General features: G+C 41.0%; 1 protein-coding gene across 1 annotated transcript in view; it reads right to left on the bottom strand.

Annotated features, from left to right (window-relative positions):
- The window catches only part of slc24a2 (solute carrier family 24 member 2), a 297,402-nt gene that overhangs the window by 59,098 nt on the left and 221,071 nt on the right, over positions 1 to 17,233 (bottom strand). The window contains exons 5-6 of the mRNA XM_068028910.1: positions 14,170 to 14,268; positions 11,492 to 11,610 (exon numbers count right to left, since the gene is read on the bottom strand). Coding sequence (XP_067885011.1) covers positions 11,492 to 11,610; positions 14,170 to 14,268 — 218 coding nt within the window. The remainder of the gene's footprint in view (positions 1 to 11,491; positions 11,611 to 14,169; positions 14,269 to 17,233) is intronic.

Below are 17,233 nucleotides of genomic sequence, written 5' to 3'. Positions count from 1 at the left end.
GAAGGATGTGAGGGATGCACAAGAGACTAGAATTGTAGTAAGGTCAATTTCTCCAAGGGATGTCGGAAGTTACAGTAACAGGGACAGGCGACTCCTTGGAGGGATTTGAACACAAGTATGAGAAGTTAAAAATTTGAAGCCCAAAGGGGAGCCAATGTAGGTCAATGAGTAGAGGGCTGATGGGCCAGTAGTTAAAATATAAACATGGCCCTATGTATGTTCATTGTCAATGCTCCGTAGTTACCTAAACAAAACAGGATCATTAATCTGGCTTATTGAAATGGGGTTCTTACAATCATTTTCTTAACTGGGGGTTTCGTCAGGTTGAAATGTTCTGTTAAAATGGTGTTAATGGAAAATGCAGGACAATAATCGTTACAGCAAATCTTGGATTACCATCAGTGGTAATATACCACAATCAGTGGTACATAAGCAACACCATAAGCAAATAGAAGACAAACAAGTGAATGTAATTATGGCAGCACAGCAAAAGCACATTAGAGTGAATGCCATCATTACAAATCAGCAGATCTGCAATTGCACAGAATCAAATGTTGCGACAATAGCAGCAAATAGATTAACCTGCAGTTGCACATGAATTGAGCAACTGCTTAGAGATAATATGAAAGGACAATCCAAATAAACTCCTTGCTGCCAAATTACTTCTGTTAAAACAGCAGTCAGGAAAGCTTCTCAGAAATCAGCTAATGTAGATTTCTTTCTAATTTCAGACTGACTGTGCTTTTTTAATATTTAACAGAGCTTATTCATATAAATATTCCTCACATTAATTAGTCTAAAGGAATTAATCCAAGGGGAAAAGGCTATTTATAGTAAAACTTGAAAAATTGGCACTGCTTATTTTAATTGAGTATGCAAGCTGAAGTATGAAAGCTGATTATTTTCTCAGATTAAAAAATTCAAACAGATGTACTCGATTATACTCGAGGGCAAATAAAGCATTTAATCTCAATTTATACTAACAACTCATCATAATAATCTTAACTTTTTTTCAATATAAACAATTATTAAGCAGCAGCTTAAAATCTTATTGGGGCCTATATTTGATCACACCAGATAACAGGAGCAAAATGGTGACCACGCTTCCCTTGTGCACCAGGAGTCCCAAGAACTGTTCCAAGTTTGTTCACAAATCTCATTGAAATAAATCCAGTGAGCTGAGAGTGTCAATTAGGCTCCCTGATGCAGCTGTCCAGTCCAGGCCTTAAAATTTCAGCTGGCTCAGGCACCAAGTTAGCCCACAGACACATCCAGAGAGGAAGGGGAGGAAGCAGACATAGACTGACAGTCGCCCACAGTAGTGATGTAGAGGCAGGAGAAGCACTCCTGTTCCTCCTGACTCCACATTAAGGCAAGTTCAAAAAAATGCTTGCCTGGCAGTTTCTTTAGTGGCTTCAAGAGGTCCCTTTAAAGACTGCTGTAGAGCCTGGAAAACTAGTTAGTGCTTGGTCATTGGAAGGCAACAAAGAAAAGCAGATAGGAAAATTATGAAGTTTTTGGGTGCATGGCAAGAGCCTGGGAGAGTAGGGACAGGAAAGCAGGGCCAGCCTAGGAAACAGAACTGTCGAGTGGAGGCTGACAAGTGCACAGAAGAGGAGAGAAGAAATTCTGCAAGAACAAGAAATTTGATGAAATGAAAAATTTTAAATGAACTTAAATGACTTGGGATACAACAGCCTCTAACACCATTTGCAAACTTTAGCAAATCCAGAACTCCTATTCACTATCTTCTCTTGGATATTGGTCATTGCATCCTTGACAACGGAGGATTGTATCCCATGACTTGATTTAAAAAGGTCCTCCACAGTCGTTTTCCACCTAATCTTAATGATCTTTTCCAGTCGTACTTCCTGCCTATCTGTTCCACTCCTTTGGCTCAGTATCACTGCTGGTTTCCCACTACACTGTCAGAAGTTGATCTTTCAGCCAGTTTCACCCTAGCCTTGGGGATTTTCTTCCAAACCAAACATATAGTCTGGCTATTTCCTTCCCTGTCTTAAAAATTCTCCCAAAACACATCTCTTCACCCATGCATTTGGCCCCCTACCTCCCTTCTAAATTCAGCCATTTCCTGCTCGGTGTCCACCACTCAACCTGTATTATTTTTATATAAGGACACTATACATTTGTAAATGTTGTTGTATATCATTGTTATGTTTCTGAATAATACCAACTAGAGCAAGATGTTCATAAATTTTCATAAAGAATAGCATATGAAAAAATAATCAGTCAAACTTGAATTCCTTGGATGACTCACCCAAGCACTCCTTTGGGTAATAGAAACACAGAAGAAACAACATAGAAAATATACAGCACAGGAGGAGGCTATTAGGCCCATCATGTCCATACCAGCTGAGAAAGAGCTATGCAGCCTAATTTCACTTGCCAGCTCCTGGTCCATAGCCCTAGAGGTTACAGCATTTCAAGTGCAAATCCAAGTATTTTTTAAATGAGGTGAGGGTTTCTGCCTCTACCACCTTTTCAGGCAGTGAGTTCCAGACCACCACCCTCTGGGTGAAAACATTTCTCCTCAACTCCTCTCTAATTCTTCTAATTACTTTACATCTGTGCCCCCTTGTTATTGACCTCTCTGCTAAGGGAAATAGGTCCTTCCTATCCACTCCAACTAGGCCCCTCAATTTTACACACCTCAACTAAATCTCCTCACATCCTCCTCTGTTCCAAAGAAAACAACCTCAACCTATTCTCATCTCGAAAATTCACCATTCCTGACGACGTCCTTCTAGATCTCCTCTGTCCCTCTGTAGTCCGATCACATTCTTCCTGTAATGCAATGACCAGAACTGTACACAATATTGTAGCTGTGGCCTAACTAGTGTTCTGTACAGTTCTAACAACCTTCCTGCTCTTATATTCAAAGCATTGACTAAAAAAGGAAAGAATCCCACTTTCAGGGATCTGGTGACATGCACCCCAAGGTCCCTCCGTTCCTCCAAACGTCTCAGTATGCTGCCATTTACTGTGTATTCTCTTGCCTTGTTTGCCCTCCCCAAATGCATTACTTTAAACTTCTCTGGATTGAATTCCATTTGCCACTTTACTGTGCACCTGACAAGTCCATTGATATCATCCTGCTGTCTATAACTTTCTTCCTCACTATCAATTAATCTGGGTGTAGATATTGGCAAATCAGGGGAAATTCTTAAGTGGACAAGGATCTTACGCCATTTTAAAATTAGGGACCATTTTTGTCTGCAAACCACTGGGGACTAATTGCTGTGTCCTAAGCATAGAAATTGTAAACATGTTTATACAGAATGCTTCTATGATATTGTTATATTTAGTGCACAGGACTCATGCCTTCCTCTGCTCTGTCTCTATGCCTATTACAAACCCAAATTAAAGAAAACTTTTCATTGCATTCTTACTTTTTGCTATATTCTTGCACATGTTTTTCATACGTTTAACATAATTTTTAAAACTACTGCAATGATAATATGCAGAGATAATAAGCTGCATCTTGATTGGGAACATGAATTCACTTTTTTCCAAACAGAAAGTAAATATCCATTGAAGCAAGCACCTTGGGACATTTTTTCCACTAAAGACATGAAACAAATATTAACAGAATATTAACAGTCAAATAACAGAATGGAATTTCATAAAAGCAATAAACACAATAGAGTTTACCTGATTATGTACAAGAGGTGAAAAATATATATGCTAATGACCTAACAATATCAAAACAAAGGGTAGATTTCCACTGACAGTGGATTATATGCCCTTTATAGGATGTGTCTAATTTTAATTCCTTGCGCATATAATACTCAAACACAAAAAAGGTCCATGTAACTGCAGATGCTACAAGGTCATTGTGGTTTTATCTGAAGCTGTCAAACACACCTGTCAAGTGGGCAAACATTCCACTTACAATCATTACAGACTAGGAGCAGAAAGATACTTCAGTTCACTGGGATGACAACATCTTTAAAGCAATTGTTAAATTTATCATCTTGTGAGATTAAAATGAATGTCAAGGTCAAGCCAAAGGACTCCCAAAAACTTGAGTGGAAGGAAAATCAGCCTACAAATTCAACAATGCTGCAGTCATTTTAGAAGCATGAAGTAGCTGTCAATGCATCCTTTATGATGGGCAGTGTACGCACATATTTTGTGCCAGAAATGCGCAGTCCGTCATACTGGTATAAGGCATCAAAAGCAGTGTCCACGTCTACAAGCGATTGGCTGTTTGCATATGTAAATAAGAGGCCTAAACCCATTTGATGCCTACTTTACCAAATTGGTTTGCCCAGATGACAGCTGGTGCTGGACTGGCTGCATCCAGGAAAACAAGGTCTGCATGCAGCCTAACCAGCCATCCTTAAACAGACTGCTGCAGGCCGCCACCAAAAGGGCAAGTTCTTTTTACAAATACATACCTGAATATGGAGCCAGGGAGGTACAGGAGCGCTCTCTTCCAGCTCCACATTAAAATCATGGCTTTTGGCCACCACGCACCTCTCCTGTTGATCACCCCCCCTTTCCCGATCACCTTCCCTCTCCTGATCCTCCCACTCTCTTGGTTGCCCCTGTCGATCCCCCCATAACCCCTCCCACCCCCCCCTCAAGATCTGTCGGACCTACCAGCAATTCAGCAACCCCAAATTCAAATGTTCTTTGCAGGCTAGCTGCCTGGGGACACCGTCGCCAGTCTGATGTAAATAAGGCCCAAGGTCTATACTAGACGGGCTTCATTTCTAATTGTTCTGGAATACCTGGTATGAACTGATTTATAGGCCATCATGTTTTGGCCCATTGCTTCAAACACTCCTTGCACATGAAAGTGAAACTGAATTCGGCCAAGTGTTTGCTTGTGGACAGGCAATTCTGGTATTAAGCCGCAAGAAAGGAATTTTCCATGCCACAATCACAAGCCAAGCTCAGTCATATCTGACTAGTGTGAGGAACATCCTGATAGGTGGTGACACCACAGTGTCATGGAACAGTAATGAAAGCTGTATGGACTCCTTGGATTACACAGTACCCACCAACCCACTGGGTATCACCACTCACAGGATGAAGTGTCCTCTTCTAGATATGAAGAAAACACTTCCTGGCATAAAGCCACTTAACATAATCTCTAACAGAAATGTTTCTAGGTCAAAGGCTATTGAAGAAAATGAAATCAACAGGAGACCACTGTTTATAAATTCTATTCCGCGGCTATGAAAAACATGAAAACATTTAAAATGGCTACATCAAAAATTGTATGAAACATCTTCACCATGATTCAAGATTTAGTTGCATTTCAAAAAAGTAGAATGCCCAAATCTTGCTAAAATTTGTAATAGATAATGGTTGAAATAAAATTGTTCTAGAAGATTACTCCTGCTAGGAATCTTAGGGGAGTACATATATTTTAAACCAGTTCGAATATTGTATTTACTAAAGATCACTTATTTTAAGAATGGGGATAGGGTGGTTATTTCTGGTTGCAAGGAACACTCAATTCTAATGTGCAAAGAGGAAATAGGATTGGAGTACTGTATTGTTAGATCTCCAATCTCATAACAGTGAAAAGATTTTCTGGGCATCCCAATAAACAATATTGTGCCAGCACAGGGAGTGAGTGCAGGCTCGTCCTAAACATGGTCTCCTGCCTCATTGTGCTTCAATAAAGGGGTATGAATTGCTGCAGATCAGAGTGCCGTGAGCAGTTGGCAGCAGCCTAAATATGAAGCCAGAAAAGGATGGTGCAGTAATTAGCACACAAACAAAAATGCCATATTAGGAATATGATAAATATTCAGAATTCTGATAAGTCAATTAAGTCAGGTTTCTATTGCACATCAATTACCATTAAACATGGTGTGTAATGAGCTAGGTGAAACAATCAACTTGCACGTAGTTCTTTTACCTCTGGAACCGAGGCCTGAATCAAAACCCAACTGATAGGATGAAAGGTTCTTCTTTCCAGTAGGGCCACAGCATAAAAATGCTCACAATTGAGCAAAGGCAGACAGAGAGGTTTGATGCAGGGAATGCAGTGGATATTGCCTATATGGATTTTTAAGGAAGTGTTTGTCAAAGTACTATATAAAAGTCCGGTTAACAAAATCAAGCCTCATGGAATAGGAGAGTCAGTGTCCACTTGGACAAAAACAGGAAGGTTATGCTGAACTTTTGTAAAGCTCTGGTTATGCCACAACTAGAGTATTGCGTCAACTTCTGGTCATCACATTTTAGGAAGGATTAAGACGGTGCAGAGGAGATTTACCAGAATAGTTCCAGGGATGAGGGATTTTAGCTACAAGCTTAGATTGGAGAAGCTGGGCTTGTTCTCCTTGGAGCAAAGGAGATTGAGGGAGATTTGAATGAGGTGTTCAAGATTATGACAGGTTTAGATAAGGCAAAGAAAAGCTGTTCCCATTTGCTAGAGGTACAAGGACTGTGGGACACAGATTTAAGGTTTTGGGCAAGAGATACAGGGGAGCGAGAGGAAGAACTTTCTCATGCAGCGCGCGTTAATGACCTGGAACCCACTGCTTACTAGTGTGGTGGAAGTGGAGACAATCAATGATTTCAAAAGGAAATTGGAAGGAAATAAACTTGCAGGGCTCAGGGGATAGATCAGTATGTACCCATGGGCCAAATGGCCTACTTCTGTGCCATAATGACTGTGGTAGCAGTTTTGCTGACATTGGGGTCTACAGCTCTTTGCTTTAATGACTCGTTTGTCTGCAGCAACCTGCTAAGCAAAACCACAACCCACACAGACGTTATCAACGGGCGAATGTGGTATCTGGAGTATGCATTAACTTAAGGAAAATAATAGCTCGTTATGTACAGCCTTATGCGAAGCTGACCTCGGATTCACCCCATCTACTACCTTAAACATCCGCTCCACCATGGCTGCAGTGTGAACTATCTATGGGATGCACTGTAACAACTCACTCAGGCTTTTTTGACTGAATCTCCTCTACCAGTTTGAAGGTCAATAACAGCAGATGCACGGGAACACCATTACATCCAAGATTCTGTCCAAGTCACACACCATCCTGACTTTGATATATTGCTAGTCATCAATTGTCCTTGGGTTAAAATCCTGGAACTCTATATTCCCGGACTACAGTGGTACAAGGCGGCAGCTCACCATCACCTTCTAAAGGGCAACTCGGGATGGACGATAAATGCTGGATTTGCCCACGTCCCAAGAAGGAGCAAAAAAAAAATTCTGACCAGGCATATTTTTTTTTAAAATCAATTCTAAAAATCCCTGGCTAATTTGGGACCACTCTAGGATATGCAACATGTAACTATTTAAAGCATGTGTACATATTATATCAACTGGCATCTAGGCTGCCACTTCAGTGCAGTGCTGAAGCACCACTGAGGCAGTGCTCCAGTACAACCTTTTGTATGAGGTGTTAAAGTGAGCTTCCATTGACCTGCTCTCTGAATTTAAAAGGATCCCACAACAGTATTCAAAGAAAAGTAGTGAGTTCTCCCAATGCCCTGGGCAACAATTCTCTCTCAAACACTATTAAAAACAGATTAATTGGTTACTCATTTAATTTGCTGTTTGAGCAATCTTTCTGTATGAAAACTGCTTGCCACATTTGTCTACATAACTCTCGTGATTGCACTTAACTGAATTTACTACACAAGGGACATCAAAACTGTTGCTAGTAATAGAATCATTTGAAAAAGGGAAATAAAAAGGTAAAATATTTAAAAAGAGCAAGATTTGATGCTTCATCATTTTTCCAAATGGCCCTTTCTGAACTGATAAAAACTAAGGTAATCTGTTAAATAAGTTATCGTTATGGCTGTAATAGATTGCAACTCAACAAAACTCAGTTGGCTAGGCAACCCCAGTGATAAGCAACAAGATGTCACAAACGATAAGGCCATCTTTGGAATTAATAAGAAGTTGTCTTTGTACCAGGTTTCAACAGGGCCTACTGCAATTCAATCGGTTGAGATGAAGTGTAGCTTATGACTGCCTTCAATGGGTGGGTTGCAAGAGCCTTTGTTTCCCCCAAATTGCCTCTAATTACAACTAGAAAGGAGGCATTGCTGGATCTGGTTCTGGGAAATGAGGTGAGCCAAGTGGATCAAGTATCTGTGGGGTAGCACTTGGGTAAGTGCAACCATCGCATAAGATATAGACTAGTAATGCAGAAAAACAAGGAACGATATAAGGTAGAGCATTTCGATTGGAAGAGGGCTAATTTCAATGCATTGAAAATGGATCTAGCCAAGGTAAAATGGAACCAAAGACTGACAGGAAAAACTGTAATGGAACAATGGGTTATCTTTAAGGACGAGTTGCTTCAGTTACAGGCTAGGTACATTCCAACAAGGTTGAAGGTTAGGGGGAACCAAGAACAGGGCTCTTGGTAGACGAGGGAGATAAGAGATTATGAAATTTTTAAAAAGAGGGTATACGATGCATGTCAGTTGAATTCTTCAAGTGAGAACCAGTCCAAATGCAATAAAGTTGAGAGGGGAGGTGAAGAGGAAAATAACACTGGCAAAGAGAATGAGACAATAGAATGGCAGTCAACATAAAAGGAAACCCAAAAATCTTCTACTGGTTTGCAAATAGCAAGCGGGTAGTAAGAGTTTGAGTGGTGCCTATTAGGGGAAAAGAGAGTAATATATGCTTAGAGGTGCAGGGCAAGGCTAGAATACTTAATGAGTACTTTGTATCAGTGTTTGCTAAAGAAGAGAATCTGACAACATTTTTACAGAAGCGGAGAGAGTAGAGGCAATGGATAGGGTAAAAATTGAGAGGGACGAGGTACTGTAAAGGCTGGCTATGCTTAGGGTGGATAAGTCACTTGATTGGGATGGCTTGCATCCCAAGTTGCTGAAGGAAGTGGTGGCAGAGATAGCAGAAGGGCTTGCCATAATCTTCCAATCTTCCCTAGTTATAGGGGGAGGTGCCAGAGGATTGGAGATTGGTAAATGTAACACTCTTATTCAAATACGGGTGGAAGGACAGTCCTAGCAACCACAGGCCAATTAGTTTATCAGTGGTGGGTAATGTTTTAGAAACAATAATCGGGGGGAAAAAAATGTCAACAGGCACTTCGAGGGATTTGAGATAATTAAGGAGAAATAGCATGGATTTGTAAAAGGGAGATCATGCTTGACTAATCTAATGGAATATTTTAATGAACAGAGAAGATTGAATGAAGGGAATGCGACGGATGTCTATATATGGATTTTAAGAAAGCCTTTGATAAAGTACTACATAAAAGACTGGTTAACAAAACTAAGGCTCATGGAATAGGAGGATCAGTGTCCAATTGGATAAAAAATTAGCTCAAGGGCAGAAAACAACGAGTCACAATGGTTGTTTTTCAGACTGGAGAATGGTAAACAATGGTGTTCCCCAAGGGTCACTGCTTTTTTTGACATGGCTTGGCCATGTGAGCCGCATGGAAGATGGCAAGATCCCCAAAGACACATTGTACAGCGAGCTCGCCACCGGTATTAGACCCACCGGCCGTCCATGTCTCCGCTTTAAAGACGTCTGCAAACGCGACATGAAATCCTGTGACATTGATCACAAGTCGTGGGAGTCAGTTGCCAGCGTTCGCCAGAGCTGGCAGGGAGCCATAAAGACAGGGCTAAAATGGGGCGAGTCGAAGAGACTTAGTAGTTGGCAGGAAAAAAGACAGAGGCGCAAGGGGAGAGCCAACTGTGTAACAGCCCCGACAAACAAATTTCTCTGCAGCACCTGTGGAAGAACCTGTCACTCTAGAATTGGCCTTTATAGCCACTCCAGGCGCTGCTTCACAAACCACTGACCACCTCCAGGCGCTTATCCATTGTCTCTCCAGATAAGGAGGCCAAAGAAGAAGAAGAAGATGATAAATGGCTTGGATCTTTGAACACAGTAGAATCTCAAAATTTGCCAATGATACCAAACTTGGAGTTGCAAACAGTGTGGATGATACAAACTGCCTGCAACAGGACATAGATAGGCTAGCAGAATGGACAGACAAGTGGCAGATGGAATTTAATACAGGGAAGTGTGAGGTGATGCATTTTGGCAGAAGGGATAGAGGGAGGTAATTTATACTTAATAGCATTGTTCTAAAGAGTGTGCAAGAACAGAGGAATCTGGGGGTGCATGTGCATCAATCTTTGAAGGTGGTAGGTCATATTGAGAGGCTGGTTAGCATTGCATATGGGATGTTGGGCTTCATAAATAAGAGGGATAGAGTACAAAAGCACGGAAGTTATGCTGAACTTTTATAAAGCTCTGGTTATACCCCAACTAAAATATTGCATCCAGTTCTGGTCACCACACTTTAGGAAGGATGTGAGGGTCCTTGAGAGGGTGCAAAGGAGATTTATCAGAATGGTTCCAGAGATGGGGATTTTAGTTACAAGATTAGGTTGGAAAAGCTGGTGTTGTTCCCCTTGGAGCAAAGGAGATTGAGGTGTACAAGATTATGACAAGCTTAGATAAGTTAGACAAGGAAGAACTATTCCCTTTAACTGATGGAACAAGGACTAGGGGAGACAGATTGAAGGTTTTGGACAAGAGATGCAGGGTGAATGCGAGGAAAAACTTTTGTATGCAGCGAGAGGTCATGACCTGGAACTCGCTGCCCACGAGTATGATGGAAGCAGAAACAATTAATGATTTCAAAAGGTAATTGGATGGACACTTGAAAGGAAAATACTTGCAGATCTACGGGGATCAAGCAGAGGGTGTGGGACTGACTGGATTGCTCTGTGGAGAGCCAGCATGCACACGATAGGCCGAATGGCCTACTTTTGTGCCGTAAATGACTTTGACACTGACTATATTTAGGAAGTTTTACCAGTGGGGTCTGGGGTTAGGGTTTCACCAATATAGACATGGCAACACCTGCAAAGTATGGACTGAATGCTTCGTTTTCTAATTCAAAAGGTTAATTATCCTGATAATAGGAAGTCTAACATATGTTCTGTCCAACATGTGATGGCTATTTCATATTAGCAGAGTCCAACATTACCAATAAAGTAGAATGTTGGACTCAATAGATGGCTATTTTCTATTATTACAAAATATAATCGATTGGGCATCACCAAGAGATCTCATTCTGGGAAATGTATTTCAATCACCAGAGAACAAGTGCAACATAGTCATAAAAAACACATTGCTATATTAAATCAAATTTCCATATTTGTTCATTGCAATGAAGGTAAATACATTATCCCTTTCATTAGTCAGTTCTACTCATATGTCTCAGTGTTGCTGTAGTGAAATACTTTCCAAACAGAGCTTTTGCTTGCTGGCATTGTTTAAAAATTGCTAAATTATTGAAAAGGTTATTGCTTAAAAGAAAAACACCAGAAAAGATAGAAATTCAAACATAAGCCTGGAATAAAGCTGCCAGAAGTGAAATCTGTTAAAATCTCAGCCTAGCTTTGTGCTGGTGGACAGACAGTCCCAATTTCTGCCTTTTCAGAAACCCCAAATGTTTCCATACACAACACATACCTGTCCCGCTGTAACCTCTGCTCCATTGGGTAGGCTTCCGTTCTGCACTGTTGTGGGAGGATCCTTTGGAGGTGTCACTTCAACTTCTACATTGGCTGTATTTGGCAGCTCTACTTTATCTACATGGATGAAATAAGGAACACAAAGTAGAAAATGGTACTGAAATGCTCCAACCATGGGAAGCAAACTGTAAAACCTCAAGGTGGTTTTAAAAAATGAATAGACTTAATTTCCACAGAAATAAAATTATTCAAAATATGAAGTAAAATCATAACTTTATAATACCGTAAATTGGATGCAATATTTAAAAAACTGGTTAAATATATCAAATGGTTCTCATTTCACAGAATCCAACTTTCATGCTGTATTTATGATAGATGAAGAATTGTTCAGGAATTATTTTCTTTCAAATATCAACTACAACAGATTAATAAGTAACCAGCCTCCTGTCCAAAACAGGTGGGCATGGGCAGGTCGCATGCCCATTTACATTAATGCCTGGCCAAGGTGCCCCTACCCCCCATATTCAACTGCCAACCATTCATTTTTCAGGGGAAATCAGCCCACAGAAACACATCCATTGCCAAATCCATCCCTATTTTATGGTTGCACAGCGACTGTATGTGTTCTTTGTAGTGGGGATACTGTAGGTTAATAAATGGCAAATTTCAGGACTTCTTTAAAACTTTCACCACCACCACCCTCTCCCCTCACCACCACCAACTCCTCCCCCAAACCGAGACACCATCCAATCCTGCCCTCCATAAAGAATTACAGGGCAAGACATTAAACCGAACATTAAATGGCTGAAATTTAATTTAAAATTGATACAAATGAATAAAAATACATACTAACAATGAAATTCAATATATGGTCATTTTCTAAAAAAACTGTCCTGTACTTTTCCTTTCCTCCTCCCTCAGCAAAATGACCTTCACATTTTCTCTCACTGCACAATATTCCCTGGTCAATAGAGCAAGCAGATGGTTAGATCCTAGGAAATCCAACACCTTCATTTGTATAACGTTCCTCACAAATAAGACAAATGACTCAGGACATTTAGCAAGAAAAATAGCTAATGCCAAGCAGGAAGAGAAGGAAAGCTGGGAAGGAGATGATAGGATGACACCTACATAGGATGAAACCTATTTGATGGATTAAATGCCAACTTCTTTGTCCTCAAGGACAAATGCTTGACCTTCTGTTGGCACCCCACACTTGGGGCTCAGCCAAGCTGGCCATCACAGATATTGACATTTAAATGCTAAATAGATTTTTAGTATCTGAATATGTTTGTAGATTTCTAAGATTAAAGAAGTGATTTATTTTCATAAAAGAACCCACTGACTTGCTTGCTTTTAACGTCATTGTTATAAAATATAGCTGTGATCATCATAGAAGTATAGATTCTTACAGCACAAAAGGTGGCCATTCGGCCCAGGGAGCTTTTTGGAAGACCTATCCAGTTACTCTCACCACCCCACATCCCCTGCAACCGCTCTTTCCCCAGAGCCCTGTAAACGTTTCCTTTCGAAAGAGAAACATGTATAATAAAAAGCAAGTGTTGCAACTGAACTAATTCACTTAAGCTGAAGCAGCAATTTGGTAATATGCTGAAAATTCTCAAGTTCGTTTTAATGTGCTATGACTGAGAACACAGTCAGCAGTCCTCCTCCTTCACATGTTTAAAATCATTTCAAAGATATGGGTGAAATTTTCCCAAACAGACTACATACCTATTTATTAAAAGAGGGAATTTTTGGAGTAATTCATTTGGAAGAAGCCATGATATTATCTTCGACATAAAATGTGATTACTGCCAGCTTTCTTTTCGGGCAGTTGAGTGAGTAATTACAGCTATATTTACCCAATGATGTTCTCTGCCGGAAGATGGAATAAATGTAATTCATATTTATCAAGTATTGACCTACAAACGGCGTTTTCACATTGCATTCAATTAGAAAATGGGCTTTAATGTCTCACTAATCAGCCTATTTTACATTATTCAATTCAATTAAAAATGTTCTTTCTTTGATGCTGAATGAAATGCAAATTCATTTAATTCCATTAATCCACTAATATTAGGTAGTGACTATAGTCAAGGACAATTCAGTCAACAATTTCATAGCTTCACATTATTTACAAGGGATAGTTTTACATTACTTTTGAATTGTGTTGCATAGTGTATTTCTCAAGGCTGCGTTTGCTGACAATGCTACCACTAGGTGGCGCTGCAGTGGCACATGTACAAATACAGCCTTTACCACTAAAACGTCGCAGTCTGTGATGTCAGCAACTGCCAGGACTAAAGATGGCACTGCTCAAATAATCACACGAAGGCAACCTAAACACATGGCAGCACACAATGGCAGGAGTGAGAACGCAAGCGGGCGGGCGGCGAGCAGGCTGGGGGGTGCAGAGCGAGCGGGCGGGCCGGGGGGGGTGAGAGCGAGCAAGGGAAGGAGGAGAGCGCACCCGCCGCCACCACCAAGGTCTTCAGCCACTCTCTCCCTGCTTCCCCCACCCCCGCTCTCTCCCCGCGTTACTCAATGATGTAACCTGCGCATGCGCCAACCAGTCCTGGCAATGCAGAACGCAGCGCATGCGCAGAGAGTAGGAGCCGGCTGCGCTGTCGACAATCACTTTGTTACTGAATTTGTTAACAAAAAGATCATTACCTGCGTGATTAGTAGTCACATTGGGTTTCTCACCATCATCTACTTGACATTTGTTTTTGGCCAGTTTGTGAAGAATTGATGCTCTGTGACGAAATTTACCTGGAAAGAAAAGAAAGGATATAATGTTGTGTTTCTTTTTCCCTTTTAAATCTGAAAAGTCATATTAGTACAAGGAACCATAAATGGTTCCAGTCCTAAAAAGCACTTGACAATTTGAGCAACTGAATGATCAGTAATATTTTCAGTAATATTTTAATTGAATGCAGAAAGAGAAATTTTAACTCTCTCTGATCGGCAGAAAAGGAGTGGGGAGCAGTTCAATCAGTGTGGCTCCATTCCAGCCAATTCTCCATTTTAATTCAGAAGTATTTGGTGCAGGCTAAAATAATTAATTACAAGTCAGGGTCCCAAGCGAACATTGGACTTCAATTCCATTTTACCCCACTCCTGAGTGGGGCATCCACCACCGCAAACTGGTTGGGTGGAGCTGTCATGAAACCAGCGAGACCCTCTGAAGGAAGTTAAGTTAAAAAAAAAAGTTTCCGAAGTGGGACCAGGAACAGCAGGGCTCCTCTAAGTCTCAAGTCTGGGCCTCTGCTGCTCTGGGCACTGGTTATCCCCCACCCCCGCCCCACACTCAATTGCCATGACACTGTCCTCACCTCCTCCACAGCCATGGAGGTTTTTGCAAAAGCCACCTCACCACCACCCACACCACCTCCACTCCCCCGCCAGCCGAATCTGAACTTATATTGTTACTGGCTTTTTCAGTGCTGGTGGGTAAATTCTGGGTACATAAGAAATAGGAGCACGAGCAGGTCATGTGGCCCCTCGAGCCTGCTCTGCCATTCAATAGGATCATGGCTGATCTGATTGTGACCTACCTGCCCCTATAGCCCCTTTACTCCCTTGTACACCAAAACTCTGTCTAGCTCAGCCTTGAATATATTCAATGACCCAGCCTTAATCCCCCACCCCTGCTGGCCATCCATCACTGTCCAGCCAAATTGGTCAAGCAGCTGAGAGGCAACAGACAAATGAGGCCCACCAGTTAAAATCTGCTGAACCTATGGCTGAAACCCTCAGTAAGATTGCTGTTCACTCCTGCCAGTTTCCTGGCACAAACTAAAACCAGCCAAAGTATATCTGTGGGGCTCATCTTAGCATTATAATGGTAATATGAATCAAACGATCCACAGAGGCTGACGATATTTTGCAACATGTTGACAATAAATTAAAATGACAGAATAAAGCTGATTTTCAAAAGAACACGCATGATTTTCATCGCATAAGTGCCATTTTCAAATCACTTGCAGAATATTCTGTCTTTGCTGATCATTGTGGAATTTTGCATAAAAATGACAGATTTGTTGACAAGAATGATGAAAAGACAAATCACTCCAACATCCATTCACAAAGTTGAAATTTGACGACATGGACATTCCTGTTTTCCTCATTTTCACATTTGTTACCTAGAACAGGCCTATGGAAAGCAAGAAGGTAGGATATCTTAAAAAATTAAGTGTTAACTGAATTTTAAAAACATTAAACCAAAAAAGGTCTTGCAACATTTACTACACAAAACGTTACCAAGGAATACAGTGATATCGTAATCCTACCAACCATTTACTGGGTAATATTTGAGAAAGAGTGTTCTGGAATTACATTTTTTAATATATTGTTACAACCAAGTGAGATAGGGGTCTAGGGGTTCCCGCTCAGCCTTTGCCTGGTCTAACCATAACAGGGTTTAATTTTAACACTGTTTTAGCTCTCTACCTCCCCACCCACCCCCCCGCCCCCTCAGTGAATTCTTGTTCACTGCTTTCCAATTGTAAGGCAAAGAAATCAGACAGGTTTTCTTAGATTTAAAGAAAGGTGGAAGTTTATTAATCTTAAACTCTAAATCAGTTAACAACTATGAGTATGTGACGTGACCACGCTAGCATGCATACGTGATAAACGCACATGCAGTTAGAGACAGAAAAAGAAGGAATAAAGGGGAAAAGTTTGAGGCAATATCTGGTAGTTACAGTACTTTGAGTTTGATGTTGAGTCTTCGGTTGCCGCTAAGTTTTTCTGTTCGATGGGGCCCAGTGCCCGCTTTAACTGGTTTCGATAAAGGAGTCTTTTCTTTCTTGAGGTTTGTGTGTCTTCAGTGGGTCCAGAGGCTTGTAAGAAAGTGAGAGCTCACCAGCCAGCAGAGAGGCTGTCTTGTTCCAGATTCAGTTGCAAACTGCAGTCTGTGTCTTCAAACTGTCCTGTGAGCATAATGCAAAACTCCAAGTTGGCCAGCACGTTAGTCACGTTTAAACAAACTCGTGTTTGTGGATTCCAAAGCTCTCGCTGAGGGGGGAGGGGGTCAAGTTGTGGATCACCACTGCCCAGACCAATCTCTGTGAATTGAATCAGTGAGCAATTCTTTTGTCTCTCCAAGCGCGGTCTCTTCGTATGCAAATGTTCTTCCAGCCACTGCTGGTCTCTTTAAACAAGTCATCTCTTCACTCCAGCAACAGTTTAAAATCGATGTTCATATGACGAAATTAATATGCCTCATTCTTGGCAGTTGGGGGTCATGAAAATATATTTACACAATCTGAAAACATTAACCATTCAATATTTCCATTCTTGTCGTGGTTGATGTGGCTGAGGAAAGAATGATCAGTTATGGAGGTCAATGGACAACTTTCACCAGGCTTGGTATAGGTTTAAACCATGCGTCAGCACTCTTGCCTGAGTGTGAAGACATGGATTCAAGCCTCATTCCAAGACTTGAGGGCATCATATAGGCAGATACTTCAGTGTAGCATTTGGAATGAGGCTTGAATTCATGGTCTTCAAACTCTTGAGGAAGAGTGCTGACACATGGTTCAAACCCATGCCAAGGGATGTCGTCTTTGGGACTTGATGTTAAATTGAAGTGTCATTTAACTGCTTAAGTGGATGTAAAAGATTCCATTGCACTTCTCCCAATGTCCTGAAAAGATTTATCCTTCAAGAAACACCAACTAAACAGATTGTCTGGTCATGTATGACTTTGCTGTGCATTTACCTTCAGAACATT

The sequence above is a fragment of the Heterodontus francisci genome, chromosome 4 (assembly GCF_036365525.1).
Source record: "Heterodontus francisci isolate sHetFra1 chromosome 4, sHetFra1.hap1, whole genome shotgun sequence".
Lineage (NCBI taxonomy): Eukaryota > Metazoa > Chordata > Chondrichthyes > Heterodontiformes > Heterodontidae > Heterodontus > Heterodontus francisci.
The sequence above is the reverse complement of the archived record's forward strand: the minus strand, read 5'-3'. Positions and strand labels throughout refer to the sequence as shown.